General features: G+C 32.1%; 1 protein-coding gene across 1 annotated transcript in view; it reads left to right on the top strand.

Moving 5' to 3' along the window:
* Nucleotides 1–23,438, top strand: part of LOC132715922 (low-density lipoprotein receptor-related protein 2-like) — a 155,495-nt gene that overhangs the window by 106,149 nt on the left and 25,908 nt on the right. The window contains 4 exon segments of the mRNA XM_060699036.1: nucleotides 2,616–2,689; nucleotides 2,937–3,113; nucleotides 5,329–5,391; nucleotides 6,221–6,346. Coding sequence (XP_060555019.1) covers nucleotides 2,616–2,689; nucleotides 2,937–3,113; nucleotides 5,329–5,391; nucleotides 6,221–6,346 — 440 coding nt within the window.

Genomic DNA, 23,438 nt, shown 5'->3' with positions numbered 1-23,438 from the left:
ATTTTGTAAGGATTCTTCTAAATTTATTAGCTTTTAGTTTTATTTAATTAAATTTGGCCTTACAACAATTTTTGACATTTGAAATGATCAACATAGGGAATAATATCCCTTGTCTGTCAAGAAATTCAATTTAATTGGTTTAGAATATATATTTTTTCAGTTAATAACCATAGTGCTAACAGCTTATTACTGACATTTATGAGCCACAAAAAGTGAATTATGCTTTGATATGAACAGCAGCCGATAAATACAGTCATCTTTTTTCTATAATATTGAGATGTTATTGAAAAAAATAGAAACACATAAAATATTAAATAACTTCATGACATTTAATATTTTTGAGGTGAATGCTTTAAACAAGGAGTAATTTTTGTCCTATGGTTATTGAAATGAAAAATACAATCCATTGAATTTGCAAGAACACTGGGGCTAACGGAATGTAAACTCTCGTCAGCTACTCCCGGAAAGAAATCTGGCCTGTCGTCTGCGACATTGTTTTTTTTTTTTTAAACATGGCCGTCTCAGCGGAGAACGTGCAAATTAAAAGGCCGGGTGCTTAAACAGTGACACGATCAGAATGAAAATAATTAAAAATATGAAAAGATATTTTATCTCATTTAGTAACCATGGCACAAAAAAATCCTTTAGTCGCAAAAAAATATTGTTACATTAAATGTACTAATGTTATTGAATAAACAGCGTTTTATAGCTTTCTTTTGCATAATGTCTTCAGTGTACTTTATTATACCCCCACAAACGAAGTTTAGGGGGGGTATATAGGAGTCAGCTTGTCGGTCGGTCGGTCGGTCGGTCCGTTCGTCGGTCGGTCCACATCATGGTTTCCGGACTATAACTAGAGTTTGGAATGAGGTATTGTAATCCAACTTGGTATATAGCAACCTTATGTGGAAACTCTGGTTGGTATTGCATTTGGACCCCCTGGGGTCAAGGTAAAGGTCACTGTTAATAAAAATAGAAAAATGGTTTCCGGACAATAACTAGAGTTAGGAATGAGATATTGTTATCAAACTTGGCGTATAGCAAGCTTATATCAAGACCTGAGTTGGTATTGCATTTGGGCCCCCTGGGGTCAAGGTCAAGGTCACTGTTACTAAAAATAGAAAAAATGGTTTCCGGAAAATAACTTAACTTAGGAATGAGATACTGTAATCAAACTTGGTGTATAGCAAGCTTATATGAAGACCTTGGTTGGTATTGCATTTGGGCCCCCCTGGGGTCAAGGTCAAGGTCACCGTTACTGAAAAATAGAAAAATGGTTTCCAGACAATAACTTGACTTAGGAATGAGATACTGTAATCAAACTTGGTGTATAGCAAGCTTATATGAAGACCTTGGTTGGTATTGCATTTGGGCCCCCCTTGGGTCAAGGTCAAGGTCACCGTTACTGAAAAATAGAAAAATGGTTTCCAGACAATAACTTGACTTAGGAATGAGATACTGTAATCAAACTTGGTGTATAGCAAGCTAATATGAAGACCTGGGTTGGTATTGCATTTGGACCCCCTGGTCACTGTTACTAAAAATAGAAAAAATGGTTTCCGGAAAATAACTTGACTTAGGAATGAGATACTGTAATCAAACTTGGTGTATAGCAAGCTTATATGAAGACCTGGGTTGGTGTTGCATTTGGGCCCCCTGGGGTCAAGGTCAAGGTCACCGTTACTAAAAATAGAAAAATGATTTCCGGACAATAACTAGAGTTAGGAATGAGATATTGTTATCAAACTTGGCGTATAGCAAGCTTATATGAAGACCTGGGTTGGTATTGCATTTGGGCCCCCTGGGGTCAAGGTCACCGTTACTAAAAATAGAAAAAATGGTTTCCAGACAATAAATTGACTTAGGAATGAGATACTGTAATCAAACTTGGTGTATAGCAAGCATATATGAAGACCTGGGTTGGAATTGCATTTGGACCCCCTGGGGTCAAGGTCAAGGTCACCTTTAAGAAAAATAGAAAAATGGTTTCCGGACAATAACTAGAGTTAGGAGTGAGATATTATTATCAAACTTGGTGTATTATAAGCAAGCTTATATGAAGACCTGGGTTGGTATTGCATTTGGGCCCCCTTGGGTCAAGGTCACTGTTAAGAAAAATAGAAAATTGGTTTTCAGACAATAACTAGAGTTTGGAATGAGATATTGTAATCTAATTTGGTGTATAGGAAGCTTATATGAAGACCTGGGTTGGTATTGCATTTGGACCCCCTAGGGTCAAGGTCACCGTTACAGTGTTACTAAAAATAGAAAAATGGTTTCCGGACAATAACTAGAGTTAGGAATGAGATATTGTAATCAAACTTGGTGTATAGCAAGCTTATTTCGAGACCCCAGTTGCGATTACAATTAATTGAAATATTTCTTTGTACACAGTTGATAGTTTGTGTTCAAATTTTTCTTCAGACTACTTTTTTTTCAAAAAGTTCAAGTTGCTGGTGGGGGTATTAATCACCTTCAGTGATAGGTCTACTTGCCCTTACTGTACTTTAAAGTACTGTATGAGAATATTTACCATAAAATGTTCGTGATTTAATAAGAGTTCCATGAGAAAAAAATTCGTTCTTTTACACATTTGTGTTTTTATTGAATTACAGATGTATTCCGAGAATATGGCAGTGTGACGGGTCACGTGATTGCAAGGATGGTGCAGACGAACCGGATACATGCCGTAAGTTGAAGTGTCAAATTGTCGTCTTTAATCTTTACATTGCAGTATTAAAATGTTCAAAGGGCTTGAATTTTTTTTTTGTTATATGCTTTACCTTGTTCTAGTAAAAATATAACAATCGGAGGAAGACAAGATTCCAAAGCTACATGAAGAATTGTCACTAAAATGAAGTAATAAATGAATAATTGAAGTTAAAAAATGTAACGCTGCATATTATCATTACAAAGATGTAAACTTTTACCTTTAGCTGCTACAACATGCTCTCCCGGACAGTTCCGTTGCCGGAATAACAAATGCGTGTACGGGTTCCAAACCTGTGACCTGATAGACCAGTGTGGAGATGGGTCTGACGAAGAGGGATGCGAGGACCATGAGTGTGAACCGTGGCAGTTCCGGTGTGAGAATCACAAATGTATTCCTAAAGGTATGTTTTCGAGTAAACAATCTAAACAATCAACAAGTCTAACAAGTCAGTTTGAGAAATGGTTCATCATAGCAACGATTATTCAAAAAGTAGGTCAATAAAGTACAACAAAAAAAGATCTGTCAATATTTTGCATAAATCTGTGCACGCAGGTACATTTATAAATAAAAGGAGGAGAAAAATGCATTAATGGACGGATAATACCACGCAAGCATGCGCCGTTATAATCTCTTGCGCATCGGTCGAATGTTTCAATACCGTATACAATTGAAGAAGGGAGTAGTGTATAATAGGGAGCGTTGCGCCGTTATTGCTCGTTTTATATTTTATGCATTACTCATGGCGCAATGAAAGAAATACTTAAAATAGCTTTCTACAATTACTGCCCTGGTATTTTCATTATCAAAACAAAACTGGCAAATGACATCGTTCTAGCAGGTGAAACGAATGATGAGTAGTCTGAGTGGGCTCTACGCTGTATCCAAGGAAAATACTTACTCGACAGGTCTGAAGATTTGCTTTGTTGATTTATGCATGTCACAAAACGTGATGTTATTAGGGACCGTTCAAATTTTACGTAAGACAGACGGAGCCCACGTTAAACCTGGTCTTGATTGTGTAGGTATTGATGGTTGGATGTTAGTGGTGTTGCGTACCCTATCACATTTCGGTCCTAACCTTCACATATAACGGTTTTAGAAGTTTAAAACATTAAAAAAGTTGATGTAAATGGTTTTGGCTATACAATTCGTGTTGTTGTTGGTGGTAAGAAAATTTATTTTCAATTTCACTAGTCGTTAAAGTCCGAACTGCTTTCAATTTTAAATAAGATAGCAGAATAATTAGAATTATCAATTTAAAGCTTTAAAACGAAAACCAATTATGTGTATTTTTTCGCTTCACCATGTTCACTAGATGCAGTTATGTAAAATGATGTAAAATATTTAGATATAATTAATTTGGCACTTATAGGTAAATGTTTGCGTTGAATATTTTATAACCAATTGATACGGATATTATTTTAGCACCATCAAACAGAACTTAAACACTGTTTCCATGCGAAAAATCAATCGTGTAAATTGAAATTGATTTCATTCTGTTTTTACGGGTGTTTACTTTAACGTTAACTATTGTTAATTATAAATGCCTCATGAGAATGTTACAACGGGTATATTTAGAAGGAGAGTATGGCTGGCGCGTGGTGCCATAAAATCGTACAAATATTAAAAACAAGAGGGCCATTGTCACAAATTACGCTGTCATAAATGCCTTATCTTATAATGACGAATACTTACATTAAACCCATCTCATTCAAAATAAATATATGCGCAATATTCACATTTTCATTTTTTTATCTGACATTTGACCTTTGCATTGACATTGACACCTTGTTCACATAGATCTGAAGTTAGCCCATAACACTTAACCTTGTAATGTTAAACTTTGTCAAGTAATTTTCATATTCCTCCATGCACGTAGGAAACACACTGCAGACAAACTCTGGACATCTCATCATTTCTGGCGACCTTGACCTTTGCATATATTGACCTGATTTATACAGTACCCATATATAATTTTGGAGAAGAAAAACGGTTCCGAAACTTTTTTATTGATATGATTTATATTTCGTTAACATGAAAAAAACGTAGCTTTTCTTTTGTGGTATATGCATGCATTGTCCGATTGAATTCAATATTTACAGTTATTTACAGATATAATATCTATATCATAATGTGATAAAAAGAAACATGTTTCCTTCCCTTAAGATCGATATAACATTTTGCCATATGAAGATCTTGTGTTCATTTTCGCGGCAATAAGTCGAGTGCCAGGGTTTTGCGAACCTATTTGGGTCCTTATAAGACCGACTTACGTCAGGAAATATACGGTTCATAGATTATAACGATTGAATCGAGTTGTTACAGAGTTAAGCTAAGCTTTAAAATGTTTGAACCTATATCATAAATATTGGGATACTGTACATCATGCTTTTTTCTTTATCTCGTATTCATCATGCACTTATATTAAAGAACAATATAATATTATAAAGTTGCCTCTTAAAATGCCTTTTATGCCATATCACATGATTATACATCCATACTTTTATGAAATTGATATGTATGCATTTTGCCATGTGCACTTAAAATAACTGCTTTGTCATTACAGACTTAGCATTTCCATAAAATGCAATGGTATTCTAAAATCAATATTTCAGGCTGGAAATGTGACGAGGTTGATGATTGCGGAGACAATAGCGACGAATCTGTGAACATATGCCGTAAGTAATTAAATACTGCACAGATTGCATGCGATATCAAATCAGTATATGTCATAATTATTTGATGTGGGAGGGATAAAGGTAGCAAGGCAGAGTGAATTAGTGAAGATAATGCAATGTTTTAATGAGACGAGATTGAACTTCTCTGCCATCAATGACAAGAAAACGAATGTAACAAAAATGCATGTTTTGCTAGAAAAGAAAAGAAAAGAAACATTGCCAATAAACAATTAGCCTGCTTGCGGCAACTGATCCTGTCCTTTCTACCAGTGTAGAGCAAGACCTGGGGAGCGTTTCACTAACGTACTTACATTATCGTAACTCGAGTTTGAACGTAACTTTTACGTAAGCAGAACTTGCGTATTTATTTACGTTTCACTAAGCTTTCTTAGCTCCCCATTTGGTAGGTTTCAACGATAAGTTACGCTCCATTATTGCTGGCGTAAATTGTACATTCTGTTTATTGGAAAACAACTAAAGTAAATAACATTTTGCGTAAGGTCAAATTTACGTAAAAGGATCCGCTTAACTTACGGAATAATAGTGAAACGCTCACCAGATGTCTGATCATAGTCTGCACTGTTTGCTGTTTAGTCAATATATAATCTGAAATTTTCCCCAAAAAATATCAATGGTTAAGACCATTTATGACATTTTAATTTAGCATTGTGAGGATTTAAACAGCATTCATTTGCTGTTATACGAAAAAGGCTTAAACATGCTTTTGCTAATATACAAAACCTACCAATATTTTGTCAGAGAAGATACCTATGAATCTACATTTATATATATGAATTTAATCAAATGTGTATAATTTTTGTCCTTGTAGACAAGAGGAAATGTGAAGATAATAAATTTATGTGTGACAATGGCAGATGTATTCAGTTATCCTGGCAGTGTGACTTTGATGACGATTGTGGTGATAATAGTGACGAAAAACCGGAATTCAGCTGCAGTAAGTAAATATTTGATTGTCATTAGTATTATTATTTTGCCATCGGCATTGTCTTTGGTATTGTTGTAGTCATTGGCATTGTCACACGTATCCAAATCAATATCATGTCGTTGTCATTACCATTGATATTGTTATCATCATTGTACAAATAAATGTCATTGTTATTGCCATTGTTTTTATCAATGTCCCAATGATTGCCACTGTCATCGCCAGCTTTTCAAATATTTTTATTGCTTTTGTACTTATCAGTCTCTTAGTTAATGCCACTGTAATAGCCATCATATGGAATATTGTTATTTCCAATGAAATTAACATTGTCCTTATTATTTTTTGCCATTGTCGTCACCTTATTTTAAAATGTCAGTTCCATCGCCATCTTTTAAAATATTGATTTTACCACTGTACCAATAATTATCCCTGTTATTGTCAGTGTCATCGTGTTAGTAAATGCTACAGTGTGGTTATGTTAGGAAAAAGGGGCGTCTGTGGCCGAGTGGTTAAGGTCGTTGACTTCAAACCACTTGCCCCTCACCGCTGTAGGTTCGAATCCCGACAGGGACTTTGGATTCTTTCATGTGAGGAAGCTATTCAGCTAGCTTACGGAACGTCGGTGGTTCTACTCAGGTGCCCGTTCGTGCCTGAAATAATGCACGGAAGGGCACCTGAGGTCTTCCTCCACCAGTAAAAGCTGGAACGTCGCGATATGACCTATACTGTGTCGATGTGACGTAAAACCAAAAAAAATATGTTAGAAAAAGGCAAGCAAAAGTATCACTAATACCCGTCTAATTTTAAATGATGTTAAAATGACAGATAAAGCTGATGATTACAATATTAATGATATAGTTGTTGCATGATCACGGTAATTTGCACTTTTATTATCACGACATCAATAAAGAAGTACTTAAATCAAATCAACGTCAGGTTCAGTGAGAGTAGATTTATGTCTAACGCTATGGATTCAAGGTTCTTTTCTTTTCTGATATATTTTATATGTTTTTATGCAGTTAAGAATATTCCATAATGTTGCAATAGAAAAAAGTAGGAATGCATGGTAAAAGTCAAAAGAAATAAAATTCCTCTTATCCAGCGTGAGCATAGACTTTCTTACATACGTAAGCTGTATAATAAAGTGCCATAATTACGTTTAAATCGATTTCCTTTCTTCACTTAGCATAAAATATCACATATAAATTTTATTAAAAAAGACGTGGTTTTATATTGCTTGCAAGTTAATTTTGAAATTTTTGACTGAACAGACACTAATACTGTCGCTGTTAAACATGTCTTTTAAATCCGCTCACCAAACCAAGGCTTGTAATTAAACGTTCCTGGCCTAACACAATAAGGAGAGCATCGAATTTGTAATCATTTTATCGTATTAACACAATATAAAATATATTGTGTTTCTTCTGTATTTACTTTATCAATTAAACGTAGATTGACAAGTTAAGCATAACTATCCATTTCCAAATCATGATTAATCATGATATGTCACTTCTTTTTGCAATACGAGTATGCTTGTCCTTAACGAATGATCAAACAAATTGGAAAAATGAATCTTTGTCAAATTTAAGCGTGTAATGACAGCTATAAAGGCGACAATTTAATGATAGCAACAAGTTATGTAATGGTGCGCTAATGATGCATCAATGTTTTGACTTAAAATGTCAATGAATATGTGCGCTTGTCATTTCCTCATTACAACATTTCATGCCGGTTACGCTACGCTTTGCCACTTTAATGGCGACCATTATATAACTTTTGTTATTAAACGGATCATTCTCTATAACGTTATTTTTTTAACTTTCAATGTACATTAAACACAATAATTATTTAAATGAAAGAAACAGACACTGAAGAAATGACTCTGTGACGGCTCTGTGCTGATTTCGGGAAGTAACCGCTGCTAGGAGTTTGATTAAAAGTCCCAATTGCAGAAAATAGACCCAACGGCATAAATATATCCAAGATTATAATGTCGTTTTTTTAAGTCTGAAAAAAAAAACAAACAGAAAACGTAAGTCATGGTTATAATAATGAGGATGACAAGCAGTTTTTTATTGGTGTTAACAAATACTGTAAACAAATCATTACCATTATCATAACGATGGTTGTTATGTGACTGTAATTGTTGTTTTGATTTGCTGTTGTTATCATTATTGTTAAACGTATTATCACTATTATTATTGTATTTATCATCGGTGTAATTAGTTTATTACTAAAATAGTACAAATTAACTCATTTGAGAAAATAACTATTATTTATCCTTTTCTCTGTTTCTTTTTATTTAGGATGGGGGGGGGCATTTATTTATATATTTTCTTTTGTTTGTTTGATTTTTGTGTGCAAAATTACAAAACCGATGATCTCCCTATTGAGCCAATATAAAAGTGACAAACGTCAACAGGTGTTGCTTAGAACTCATATTGACGTAAAAGACAAATTATCGCTTACAATCACGAAACAAAATCACAACTACATAATCATATCGCAATGACGATCACTATCCTAAATAAAGACAATTTATTTACATTATGGATTTGCAAAATCTGGACAGTCACATCACTATCATTATCGGGTAAACACAACTCACAACAGTATTCAAGTTAAAACCTGACAACCAAAGAATATTTGTGACATCGTTTGAAGGATGAACAAAAATCTAAATACAATGTAATACAGCGCAACTTTAATTAATTTTCTCGGACAAGTATCGCAATAAAAATAGTCTCTTATCGACATCAAAACAATAGCCCTCATAAATAAACCTACGCCCGAAGACACCTGTTACAAATGAGCTGCATCATGACAAAACCAACATAGTGCGTGTGCCAACTGACCCTATGACAAGTAGACAAACTAATGGCGAACAGCATGGATCCTGATCTGGATCCATGCTTCTCGCAAACGCTGTGTTGGTTTTGACATGGTGCAGCTCATATACATGTATAGTCCAGTATGTACATAGATTCTATGATCAGGTAAAAGAGATAACGTGGAAAACTTTTAAAGCTTACAACACTGAAGGTTATCGTCGATTTTTTTCCCAGTATCTATGGGGTTATTTGTTTTAATGGTATTTTTTGTTGTTGTTTATTGTTTTTTTTTTCACTTTTAGTTTTAAAGAACTTTACCTTCCTTACCTTTAAACTAGTATTGAAAGTAAAAGTAAAAGTCTCTTGAATCCTCTGTATAACAATTTTCAAGATTTACAATTTGAAACCGTATATGACATTATGATATCTGCCATATGATATTTGCTACTCTGTCTACGCCTCAATTCGATTTACGAGGGGCGTTTAAAAAGTAAGGGCATCAGTCTATCATTTATAATAATAACATATTTTTATTTAAAGAAGGTAACAGATGAAGATATACCACCGTGTTATACAAATAACATATCTTAATTTAAAATTTGGCCTTCTTAACAATATATAAAGACATACACACACAAAACAATATCATCAAACAATAATTACTATTCCATTGTGTCAATTAGGATTTGACCCTACACATAACATAATATGATAAGTTTTAACAAATGAGTCCACAAGAACGACGTATCGGTCGAAGTAATAATGAATATCTTTTAACCGTGAAGTGCCATTATAGTAAATTTCTATTAAAATGCTTAAGAAGCATTTTTCACTGGATATAAAGGAACAGAAATTCCTGCAATTTCTGCAAAGAACATTCGATCCGAAGTTTTTAATACAAAGTCGTATTATTTCGCAATTAATATCTCTCTTGCAGGAGAATACCAGCAATGAATTAAACACCTTTTAATATTTTTAAAACACAGGTGCTGTTAAAGTAGAAATCGCTAAAGATGAAAAAAGAACAGAAAAACAGCGTACATGAATTATTGGGTCTTAATATGGCAGTTGTTTTACGGACATTTTGTATTCTTAAGCTTATTTGCAATAACGTTGGATCGACCACAATTACAAAACTACTTGCATACAACGGAGAGGTAAATTTCACAATACGTATAAAAACAATACCTTTACATTGCTTCAAAAATGCTGTCTTCTCTGGGAACTTTTTGCCGAGTTTCACTTTAACATAATTTATGTCAAAGTCGTTTATTCAAAAGTGAGCAAGGTATGGATGGGTTAATTATTTTTTACACCACTTTCCGCTTAATAGGGATAGCACAGAAAGTCGCTAGTTCGATCGTCGCGCAAGGCATAATTTTACCGGGGAAATTGATGTCGGACATTGATTATAATGGTCATTCTTTCTCACCACTGATTCAAAATTCATACAGAATTAGTGGTCGCCTTAATGCGGAAAAAAATGTTTAGTACTGGTAAGTCTTCTTGCAAAGTTGGGTGGAACGACCGCCGAGATATATAGAATCGCCTTAAAAAGAAAAATAATATATGAGACATTTGTAATATTTTGTTTGATAATTGAGTATCATACTGGTGTATTGTCACATTTGGTTAAAATGTAATTTTATTACAAATGATATATGAGATATGAAATAGTTTTTTAAGCCAACATTCTTTCAGTTTCATATTTATAATATTTAGCAAAACAAATATGTCTTTTTTTAGAAGTAGTTATCATAACATTAATTTGAGATATGTTTTTGTGTGTAATTTATAGTATTTATATATTCAAATAAAACAGATGTACGTTTCAACTAGTATCCCTTCAATAAGATGATATTTGATATATTTGTGATCTTACATTGAAAAACTACTTTTTGTAATGATAATGTATATAAAAAAGATCGAAATATGATGATAGATATATTATATTATAAAACAGAGTACTTTTATTCTTTAAAAAGAAATTAAGAAAAAAGCATATTTTTATAAGTTGCTAAATTATGGGCGGATGAATAGAGGGTAGAGGATATTTGTTTCCTTGCGTGAAATTTTCCAAGGTGAACACCAGATGTTCAGCATAACAACAGCTGGTGGTGACTCGAGTTGAATATGATTTAACGTTATGTGCACTATTCTCATTTTGGCTGCAGCCGCGTAACGCTATTTCCTTCAGGATGCCATCAAATGTTTATACCACAATGTTCATGTTGATACCTAGTCTGTAAAATTTCTAGGTTTTGTTACATTTTAAAATAATGTGCGCAAATATGTATGTAGTATTTATGTGATTTTATTTATTTATTTTTCTTTTCTGTCACACCCCTCGCAACGACGTTAACAGTCGGCACGTAAAGCCACTAAGAAAAAGTAAAAATGAAATAAGGACGTTATTATTATATTATACGCATATTTATAAAATAACAGTGGGACATATTAAGGGTTCGATAAAAGTTAAAGCTGTATGACCATTTGTTATGATGAAATATGCTTACATTGTTACAGTCATATTGAACTAGTTAGACATGGGCAATTTATACTTTCTCTCTTTTGTGGGGGGAGGGGTTGTATTTATCTTTTTATTTATTTATTTTTGTTTGTTTGATTTTTTGTGCAAGATTACAAACCGATGATCTCCCTTGTGAGCCAGCATCAAATTGATAAACATCAACAGGCGTTTCAACTCACATTGACGTAAAAGACAAATTATCGCTAACGATCACGAAACAAAATCACAATTACATAATCATGTTGCAATGACGATCATATCCGAAATAAAGACAATTTATTTACATTATGAATTTGGAAAATCTGGACTTCTGTCGACAATCACATCACAATCATAATCAAGTCAACACACAACTCACAACGGTATAGAAAATAATACCTGACAACCACAGATTAAATGAAACAAGTTTTGAGGGATGAACAAAACCTAAAAACCGCGCAACTATGATTAATAATCTCGGAGAAACATTGCAATAAAAACGGTCTCTGATCAACATCCAAAAAAACCCTCATAAATAAAACTCCGACAGAATACACGACACCTGATACGCTATCGCACATAAAGTATGGTGTGAGAAACGATTGATTTGTCGGATGTAATAAACAGGTGAATAGCATTAATAATTGTTCGTTGTGCATCACAATTTATAACAAGTATGGTAAAAATTGCTAATAACACCAAATTATTAGTTCATGTGTGCTTTATTTCGATATGTAATTAATGTATAAATCTTAATGAGAGTCATCACTATATTTAATACTTCATACTTTTTTTCTTCTAAAGGGGAAACTTGAAACACTAGCCGTAAATGAATATTTTCATTACATTAATGATGTATCATATTATCATACATTAAAAATGTTTTTTGTTTAAAAAAAAATATGTGTTTCTTTTTACTCATTTAATTAAGTACATTTACTATGTGCATAAAACTATACAAGGTATACATTAAGTTAAGTTGGACTTCGGCAGCTGTTAAAGTGACTTATTCACTATTAAGACCAGTTCACTATTAAGACCACTTTGTGTCAGTCCCGTTAGTGGTCTTAATAGAGAGAATTTACTGTAGTATGATACATAGAGTTTTGTGCCTAGGACGAAAATATGGCGTGAAAAACTTTTAAAGTTACAATAATAAAGGTTATTTTATTGTCGATATTCCCAGTATTTTTTTTATTTGTTGTTGTTGTTGTTTTTGTTGGTTTTTGTTGTTTTTGTTCTATTTTTTTTCCTTTTTTATTCATTTTAAATGTCCCTTCAGTGTTTAAAAAATGAATTTTAGCTTCTTTACCTTTAAAGTAGTATTGAAGATTCTTTAACAAATGTCTCTTTAATTCTCAATATAATTACAATTTTCAAGATTTAATCTTTCGCACCATATATGACATTTGATATTAACCATATGATGTATACTACTTTATCTACGTCTCAATTCGATTTACGAGGGGCGCAAAACGGTAATGGCATCACTCTTTCATTTGTAATAAAATAAAAATTTATTTAAAGAAGGTAACAGATAAAGATATACCATCGTATATAATACAAATAACATATCTTAACTTTGAATGTCATTTTCTAAAAAAAATATAAAAACACGCACGAAAAACAACATAACTATTATCAAACAATAACAACTTTTCAATTGTATTAATTAAGATTTGGTCTCCGTGAAGTGCCAAAGTTTATCATAATCTGCTGTTGAAATGTGAAGGCCTTTTTACTCGATATAGAAAGCAATTTTAGCAAAGAACATCCGATCTTTAATAGTTAATGCTTTAAATGTGTATGGAGAAAATGCGCCGACAAAAGCATATTATTTATAAATGAATATCCCTATTGATACAAAAAACTGGCAATAAATAAAGAGACTTCTTGTGATACTGATGTGCTTTAAAAACTTACATGCTGTAAAAGCAGAAATCGGGAAAGATGGAATTAGAGATTTATTTATACATATAAAAACAATACCTTTAATTTAGAATTGCTTCAGAAATGTATTTCCTGGTCAGATAGTAACGAGGCTGTTGCCCAGTGGAACGTTCAGTCAAGTTTAACTTTAAAATGTGAGTCGTTTATTTAAAAGTGAGGAAGGTTTTTGAAAATTACTTTTCTACAACTTTTCGTTCGCCCACAAAGTTTAACATGGAGAGGATCATATGAATAATTTAGGGAGTCGCTTGTTCGATCGTCGCGCGAGGCATATTGTCACCGGGGACATTGATGTCGGACATTAGTTCTTATGGTCATTTGATTCTCACCACTGTTTTATTGATCACTGAACCATCCTGAACCATATGGAATTGATGATCTGTTCCGTGTGGTGAAATTGTTAATTACTGGTTAGATATCCAGGAAAAATTGGCTTGAACGACCGCCGAAATAAGACCAAACGCGTTTTGTAATCGGTTTAAAAAAAGAAAAGAAAGGTATATGCGACATTTGAATGTCCTTTGTTCATAATATTTTCACGTTTGGTTATTATTTTGGTTGTTTTTATGCGATAAAAAAAGTAATGTTACTAAAGCAAAAACTCATTCAATTTTATATTTCTGATATTTAGCAAAAATGTCTTTTGCATATGTGGGACTTAATACAACAATAATTTGAGAAGTAATTTTACCCGTAATATATATTTTTATATATTAAAATAAAAAATATGTACGTATCAACTAGAATCCTTTAAATAAGATAATATTTGATATTTGTGTTCTTGTATTGAAACCCTTTTTTTGTAAATGATACTGTATATAAAAAGATATCGAAATATATATGTAAAAATATTATATTTTAGACAGAGTAATATGATACTTTACAAAAAAACAACAACTTTTGTAAGCCACTAAAATATGGGCGGATGAAGAGAGGATATCTGTTTCTTTGAACCTATTTAACAGGTTGAGCACCAGATGCAAAATTTTCAGCAAAACAACAGCTGGTGATTTAATGCTACATACTTAATAATTTCTATTTAGTGCATTATTTTCATTTTGGCTTTAGCCGTGCTACGACATACACATTCATTCTTGCTGTCATCAAATGTTTAAACCAAAGTGTTCATGTTGAGACATATTCTGTAAAATATCTCGATTTTGTTACATTTTAAAAATAATTTGCGAATCTTTCTATCTGACTTTATTTTTTTTTATTTAACCTCTCGCAATGACGTGAACACTCGGCGCGTAGAGAAACGTTAAAAGATGAAATAAAGAAGACGTATATAAGATATTATATACATACAAAATAACAGTGGCAAATGGAAAGTGTTTGTTAATAGTTCCAAGATTTGACACAACTCTCAGATCTTCTTTTGACAGATTCTACCTGACAAATTTGACTGTGGGTATACTGGACCAGACTGCAGATGCGTAGTATTCCAGTTGTGGTCGAAAATAGTCTTTTTGCCATGGCCTGGAGGGTTCTGAGTGTATCTTTATGGCCCAGTCCAATTTTTCTAAAGTATTTAAGTCTTTTTGAAAGGTTTCCGATTGCTGACTTTATGTAAGGCAATATTATCAGCAGATAAACGAACCATTGAATGTTTGTCCTGTGGGATATCAGCTTTGTATTTTAGAAACAGAAGTAACCGGTAAGGCTTCAGGGGATGAACCGTCTATTACAACAGATTGGAGCCTATCATCTAAGCACATTTCGGTCAATTTAAGTGTTTGAGCTTTATTACCATGGTTATGTGTTTTGAATAGAAGTTATTTTCATGGCTCACCAAATCAAAAGCTTTACCTAAGTCTTATAGGACCATATCTCTTTTTTTCTTACTATAACAGATACAAGGTCATTTTACAAACATAAGTTTTTCAGCTGATGTGTCACTTTTCAATTAATTTCTGAAAGAGGATCTCAAGAATGGGCGAGAGTTCAGACGCCAGTGTTTAAGGGGGGTAATTGGTTTTATCTTATCAAGGCGACTCCCCTTCTGAGCGTTTAGGCAATTTTTATCCATTTTCAAGGAAAACACATTGACACTTGCAATGACATTTGGAACAAAACATCTTTTCATTCTTTCGACATTTTAAGCTATTGTATAGCTTGATATCATCTTGAATCTGGTGCTCAAGTGAAACTCGGTCATGCCTTTTGTGGCTGAGGGGTTGTCGTAAATAGTGCGGGCATACCAATAGAAGCCACTGTTTATCCATGTGTTATCGTAAGAGGCGTCTTAAGCTGTGATGCGTTTAAACTTTTATGAGATTAGAAAGTTACTGCATGTACTGTTAACATTAGTTTTTTATACAGCATGATTAATTTGCTGGCAAATGCCTTCCCTCGGTATTTATGACACTATTGTCAAATATTTCGCTTGCAAAAACGAGACAGAAATTAAATTTAATTAAAGCTTGACATTTTCCGTCTCACTTATCCTCGGGTTGCAACTGAATGTTTATCAGTAATATAAAACATTTTTTCATCTTAAATCCATACCTAAGATAAATTGAGATGAATTATTAATCATATTAGCTATTTAACACCTGCCTTTAACCATTGAATTTCATTACATATTGTTTTGCTGGGTTGTACTTTGCACCAACTCAATAGTAGCTTTACCTGTTGGGGAATACCTCACGTGCCCCTCACCACCGACGTTCCTATTTAGCTGGATAGCAGAGGAGAGTGGTTTGAAGTCAAGTACTTTCATCACTAAGCCACAGACCCCCCCCCCATCATTATATTTAAGGAAGACCCCCACCTTTCATTATATACACGGAAGGCAAATGACCTTCATTTATTTAAAAACAATTTTTGTTGTTCCGTCATACGGTTTAATTACGACCGTGTACAAGTATTATTACATCATTACCAATTTATCTCCTGTTCTTCTGTATTATCATTAAGGATCTCCCTAGCCCAATTTTTGTTGAATCAACTTTGCAACATTGCTATAACAACCTGTCCTTTTTAAGTAGTCCTTCCCGCATGGTGTCGTTGTTGACAAAAAATGATACATTAAGCACTACTTTTGTTGAGTGATAAGCATCTAACGTGCTCTTAAACGTTATTAAACTCATATAAGCCCTTTCTAAGGAAGGGAAAATAACTATTCATTTCCGAGGCACAATGTGCATTTAAATATTAAGAGCTTTTAATAGCCCAATCTAAAAAGAGTATAAAAATTCCCTAAGATGGGGCAAGAATTCGAATGCCAAGACCCTATGCAATTAAAAAAATTAAATTTAAAGGCAAAATCTTATTTCATTTTTTGTTAGTCCTTATAGGTAAAAGCGTTTTCCCAAGTATTTAATTTACATTCTGTTTTTTATAATGAGATCTTTTTTAACTGAAATGTGTCCATAGCACAGAACAGTTCTGTCAACCTCTTATGACTCAAATTTACAAATTTTTAAAATTGCACAGTTTTGAAAACAATAATCAACAAAGGCCTAATTTGTAAAGTTTCAAGAAATTCTGTCTTTCTAACCATCCTACACTTTAACTTTAACCCAATAACAAAACCATCTTTAATTGTATTTGTTTAAATAGTTTTTATTAAAATGTTAAAAAGGATATATTGTTACTTGAAGCAAAATTCTTTTTTACTGAATGCAAATTAAGGTTTTCATCCTGGAAATTTAAATCTGCATGTTTAAGCAGAGTTGATTTTCACAAATTTAAAGTAAATAGCGTGAAAAAATCAACGTTGATTTCATTAAAGGTAGTCAACTAAATATTTTGCCTTTATACCAATTTAAACCAATTTTCATCCATGCAAAAGCAAAATTCATTCAGGTTTAGGGAGTGCGTCACCAATTCACAAGTATTGTAAAATCACAAAAAAATTTTTAAAATTTTCGCAGCGAAAGTGAACATTAACTTAGTTGTTAATCTGCCTGTAAGTAATAGCAAAATCTGCCATCTCTTAAAAACCAAAATTTTGGCTACGAAGGATGTCACGAGAAGGACGCTATTTTTAAATGATAAATGGATTAAATAGAAATGAACATTAAAATTAAACCTGACACCAGTATAGCACAAAAGTCAAATTATCATTTAATACCAATTTCAATCCGAAATGCCGTTAAATATCAATAAACATTTACGACAAATTTTATCCACAACGGTGTAAGATAAACGTAAAAGGCCACAATGAAGTTTAATACACATGAACATTCATTCACAATGGCGTCAAAAACGTTAACTATAAAACACATTTCAGACAAACTTTAATTTACAATTGTGTTAAATACAAATTTACGCATGAGACACATTTGAACTCACAATTATGTTAAAGACAAATTAACAATTAAGACAAACTTGAAATAACAATGACATTAAATACAAATTAACGTATGAGGCATCTTTAATCTGCAATGACGTTTAATACTAACTAACATTTAATATATAAACTTAAACTCAAATTGTCGTTATATAACATATTCAAGACTAACTTGACCCATACTGGCATTAAATACAAAATGTTTAACCTTACAATGCCGTTAAAATACGAATAAACATGAGAGACAAAAATGAGGTAATAATGGTGTTATAAAACATAATTAAACAGTTAAACAGAACCAATAGAACAATGTGTCATGTGACAAGAAAGAATAAATTCATTTCCTTTCAATGTTACTTCAAAAACAATAGTAGTAAACAAACAAACAACACATATATGTATAATATAATAATTCACATTGGAAATAAAATAGACAAAAATAATACTTCCTACAAAACCGATGAAATTTCAACATTCACAACACTTATGACAAGAAAAAAATTAAAGTAACATTAAAGTGAATTGGTCTGGAAGGTCTGTAATATAATGAATAATAACGTTTTTCTTTCAATCAATAATTTATAAGATTATCCAAATGGTACATTTCTATACTTTTATCAATATTTGAAATACCTTTTGGAAAATATGGCCATTGTAGACCAATTCACTTGAAGCCTCAGAAATATATAAATTTTTCATCCCGTAAAGGGAAGGAAAATCATGAGTAAAATTATGTTATGAAAATGGATAAAGAACATGTAAGATCCCTGTCATCTGTAACAAATATCGTAGAAGGTGAGTTTATTTCTTAAAACGATAGCAGACTTCGATACAGAATAATAAATCATTTTGATTAACCTGATTGCCCAAGAAGCAAATGAAACGAAATATTTGGCCAATGAGTAACTTTTTGAAAACTGCAACAAGACCTCAAAATAAAATAAAAAGATTTTGGGAAATAAAAAATTTGTGGAAAACAGTTACAACTAACCAAGGACAACATATCAAATTTAGTTATGCAATCAATAAAAGCTTATTCTCTAAATATTAGCTACACTCTCATCATAGACGCCTTTTCGTCACTGATACAAATTATCTCTGACTTGACACATTTCGTCATTTAGACTTTTTTAATAAAGTCAGTGAAATTACATTTCCCATCCTTTTTATCACCAGTACCTATATTTAATGATTCTTAAAAAATTTCCTTCTCGAATATAAGGATTTTCATTGGCCAGTATATATTATGTACAAGTTGAAGTGGCCAATCAGATAACTGCGATGATCAACGTTTGAAATTGACAAAATACGTAATAAACAATAATTTAAATTAAATCATTTTTCTTTCATTCTGTTATTTCTTGTATTTAATTTCCTACTGTTTTTTCTCTGTGGGAGTTATTTAAGAGTTAATATATATATATTTGATATTTTGCCTTGCTGCCGCCAATTCATGGTGCATTTAAGAAATAAAATTGCTGGAAATGTCTTTGTTAAAACAAGTTTCATTTCAGATGAATTATTATTGTCTGTAATATAGTAAATAATAACGTTTTCTTTCAATCAATAATTTACAAGATTATCCAAATGGTACATTTCTATACTTTTATCAATATTTGAAATACCTTTTGGAAAATATGGCCATTGTAGACCAATTCACTTGAAGCCTCAGAAATATATAAATTTTTCATCCCGTAAAAGGAAGGAAAATCATGAGTAAAATTATGTTATGAAAATGGATAAAGAACATGTAAGATCCCTGTCATCTGTAACAAATATCGTAGAAGGTGAGTTAATTTCGTAAAAAGATAGCAGACTTCGATACAGAATAATGAATCATTTTAATTAACCTGATTGCCAAAAAGCAAATGAAACGAAATATTTGCCCAATGAGTAACTTTTTGAAAACTACAACAAGACCTCAAAATAAAATAAAAAGATTTTGGGAAATGAAAAATTTGTTGAAAACTGTTGCAACTGACCAAGGGCAACATATCAAATTAAGTTATGCAATCAATAAAAGCTTATTCTGTAAATATTAGCTACACTCTCATCATAGACGCCTTTTCGTCACTGATACAAATTATCTCTGACTTGACACATTTCGTCATTTAGACTTTTCTAATAAAGTAAGTGAAATTACATTTCCCATCCTTTTTATCAGAATATGAAATAACCAGTACCTATTTTTATGGCAATTTATTAATGATTCTTATCTCCAATGTTATAAAATATTTCCTTCTCGAATATAAGGATTTCCATTGGCCAGTATATATTATGTACAAGTTGAAGTGGTCAATCAGATAACTGCGATGATCAACGTTTGAGATTGACAAAATACGTAATAAACAATAATTTAAATTAAAATCATTTTTCTTTCATTCTGTTATTTCTTGTATTTAATTTCTTACTGTTTTTTTTCTCTGTGGGAGTTATTTAAGAGTTAATATATATATATATATTTGATATTTTGCCTTGCTGCCGCCAATTCATGGTGCATTTAAGAAATAAAATTGTATTTAATATCAGATGGAAATGTCTTTGTTAAAACAAGTTTCATTTCAGATGAATTATTATTGTAATCAGCCTTTAGATATCAACGTCTCTGAGGTGTATATTCTTACAAAAGTTGTACGTTTGGCTACATATTATATTATATTTGATAGGCAAACATTTTGAAATGCATGAAGCATTAAATGTGTTGCATGAAGTTAACAAAACAATTGTTTGATTATTTTATGGTTATTTTCTGAATTTTATTAAGAGTTAAAAGAGTTATTTCAAAATATCTGTTTGGAGGAAACATGTTTATATATTTTTTAACGAAATCATTGTTTGACGGCTGATATTCTACTTTAAAGACAGCAAAATATTGTGATAAGGTTAGATGTGGTAAATAAAAGAGGCACTCTACCTTTTTTAATAAAATAAAAAATAGAAATATTTAGAATAAAAAGACAACAAAGATCTTCATTCATGTTTATCATATCAAGGTAAAGTCTGCAAGTCATTGTACATATATCATTGTTGTAGTTATAATACAAACATCGTCCATCTGAATTCCTTTTATTTATGTATTTATCATTTACGATACAAGATGCTTTGATTAAATAGCATCATACCTACTCTCATTTCACGAATGTACTCGTTTCGTTATAAAAAAAAAGAATAACCAATTAATACCTAATTACTTAAATATCTGTTAAGACATCAATTATAAGTTTCATCGTCCAAACAAATTTTGAAATTTAACTTTTCCTATCTGTACTAACCGGGTCCATTCTCTTTTAAATAAGGTACCACTAACAAAATACAGGAAAAAGTTAAAAGCATAATTACACCATCCAAAGACAAGTACAACGACATTTATAAGTTGCCATTTAGCGACGTCTCTATCAGTAAGCGTATATATTTGGCTTATAAGTATAAGGTATATACAATAGGGCGTAGTGGTTACAATGAAAAATATCGTCAATGTAAACAGCATACGTGTAGGAGAATTATAATTCCTCTTCCTTAAAGTGTTTCGAGGTTTCGATCTTCCAGTATTTGGAATATTTCTAGAGTTATCTTGCTGCATTGTGAACTGACTTTCGTTATTAAGTGCGGTTGCTGCACCAATATGCGACACAGCATTTACTGTTTCCTCATTATTTTCACGCCCATTCTGCCCCTGACCATGCGATATAGCACAGATGGACACATCTTGGTCAGTTTTTTGTCTTACGTTTCCTCTATGTTCATTAATGTTTTGTCTTGCCGACGATCTTGAAGACGGGTAAACGGCGTTGTGTCCTCTTTTACGGCATAAAATCACACAAGCAATGTTGATATTCCCAATAACAATTATAATTATAGGGAGAATGTTGAATACTACAAGAATGATGATTCCTAGAATTCCGTTGTGAAACTCTCTGTATTCCTTTGATGAATATGTACATGGAAAGTTTATAAGATCACTTCCAAATTCTTTGATGATTTCTTCTTTAGACGAATAATGTTTGAATCCAGTAATGTTATGAACGTTAGCCAATAACAAAATTACAAGGGTTGTCGAAGAGACCACAAAAGACGTCCTTGGGGTCAATTTTGTTTTCGTTTTGATTGGTGCTTTTGTTAATAAGAAACGTTCTACTGTTAGCAAAACTAAAATCCAAACAGAAAAAGCACCGAATGTGTAAATGGCCCAATACCTGATCTTACAGAAGAAGACAGAATGATCTTGAAATTTATACCCAGCGATACCATGAACCGTATCCGGTAATAAACCAAATACAAGAAAAAACATATCACTTCCAGCCAGAAATAGTAGATAAACTGTTGAAGAATTTGTCCTCAAGCGTAGCCTGGATAGAACGATGCAGTTAAGAATATTCCCGAATATTCCAATGGAGAAAAGTATCAGTGGAATGGTATGCCATATCCAGAATGCGATGTGACATTCTATAAAGTCGGTGTCAGTACAATTAACGTGGTACAAATCGACAGTCACAATATTCCTCATGTCCTGTTTAAAAACTATTTTTTCATAAATTAAAGTCCATCAAACAATGATTTCAACTGTACTTTAGTTTTATTAGAATATGTTTATCACAAAATATATTCAATCAAATCAGGTAAAAGTATACAAATAAAAGAAAACTCATAAATTTCCATTGATTACTTTGCTTTTTATTTCCTCTTTTTTTCTTCCCACAATATCAATTCAACTCACTTATTAAATTCCCTTGTTTGCTTTCGTGACATTTTTATTTTAGCGACAAATCCATTGAGAATATGTCTAAACAGTTTTACAGTGAAACAATAATTTGAATTATAAATGTTCATTTACTAAGCACTTTTTATCATCCGATTTAATACACATTTCAGTCCTTGCGTTGGATAATTTGATAGTAGCGATAGGATTAAAACGTAAATATTGGAGAATAATTCCTATTGAATTCTTCACAGTATCCTCGTTCTGTCTAAGTATGATCCGCATTAGAATTTCTAAGCCATATATAGTCAGTAATGAACCCTCATATTTTTTCAAATAATTGTCAAATAAACCTTTATCTAAAGCCAATTACGCCTCACGGTCTGATATATGACTGGCATTGATTAAAGCTTATTTCAACCAATCAAATCTTTGAATGGAAATAAGCGATAGAAAAGGCAATACTTCTCCGTTCAAATATATTTCCTCGAATAAAAATTATATTTTTGGTATAAGATGATTCCAGTTATTGGGAAGACAGCGGAAATATGAAGAAAAGAAATAAGTTTTCGTAAACAAACTCCAAGACTCTAACGTAGAAATTTGTGTTAAGTCTGTAAGAGACATTAATTTTACTTTATTCATTCACAGACACGTAACTGTTACATTTTCTGATCATTGAATTATTTATATATCGCATGGTGTATCACGTATATGGAATAGGAGTTTGAAGATGTTTGCTACAGTAACGTTAAATATACATAAGCAGAATGATTACTGGATAAGATAATTTATTTAAACTTAGCATGATACACACACAA

This window comes from Ruditapes philippinarum, unplaced genomic scaffold (assembly GCF_026571515.1).
Source record: "Ruditapes philippinarum isolate M1 unplaced genomic scaffold, ASM2657151v2 ctg2002_1_1_1_1, whole genome shotgun sequence".
Classification (NCBI taxonomy): Eukaryota; Metazoa; Mollusca; class Bivalvia; order Venerida; family Veneridae; genus Ruditapes; species Ruditapes philippinarum.
Note: the sequence above shows the minus strand (reverse complement) of the source record. Positions and strands in the feature narration are given on the sequence as shown.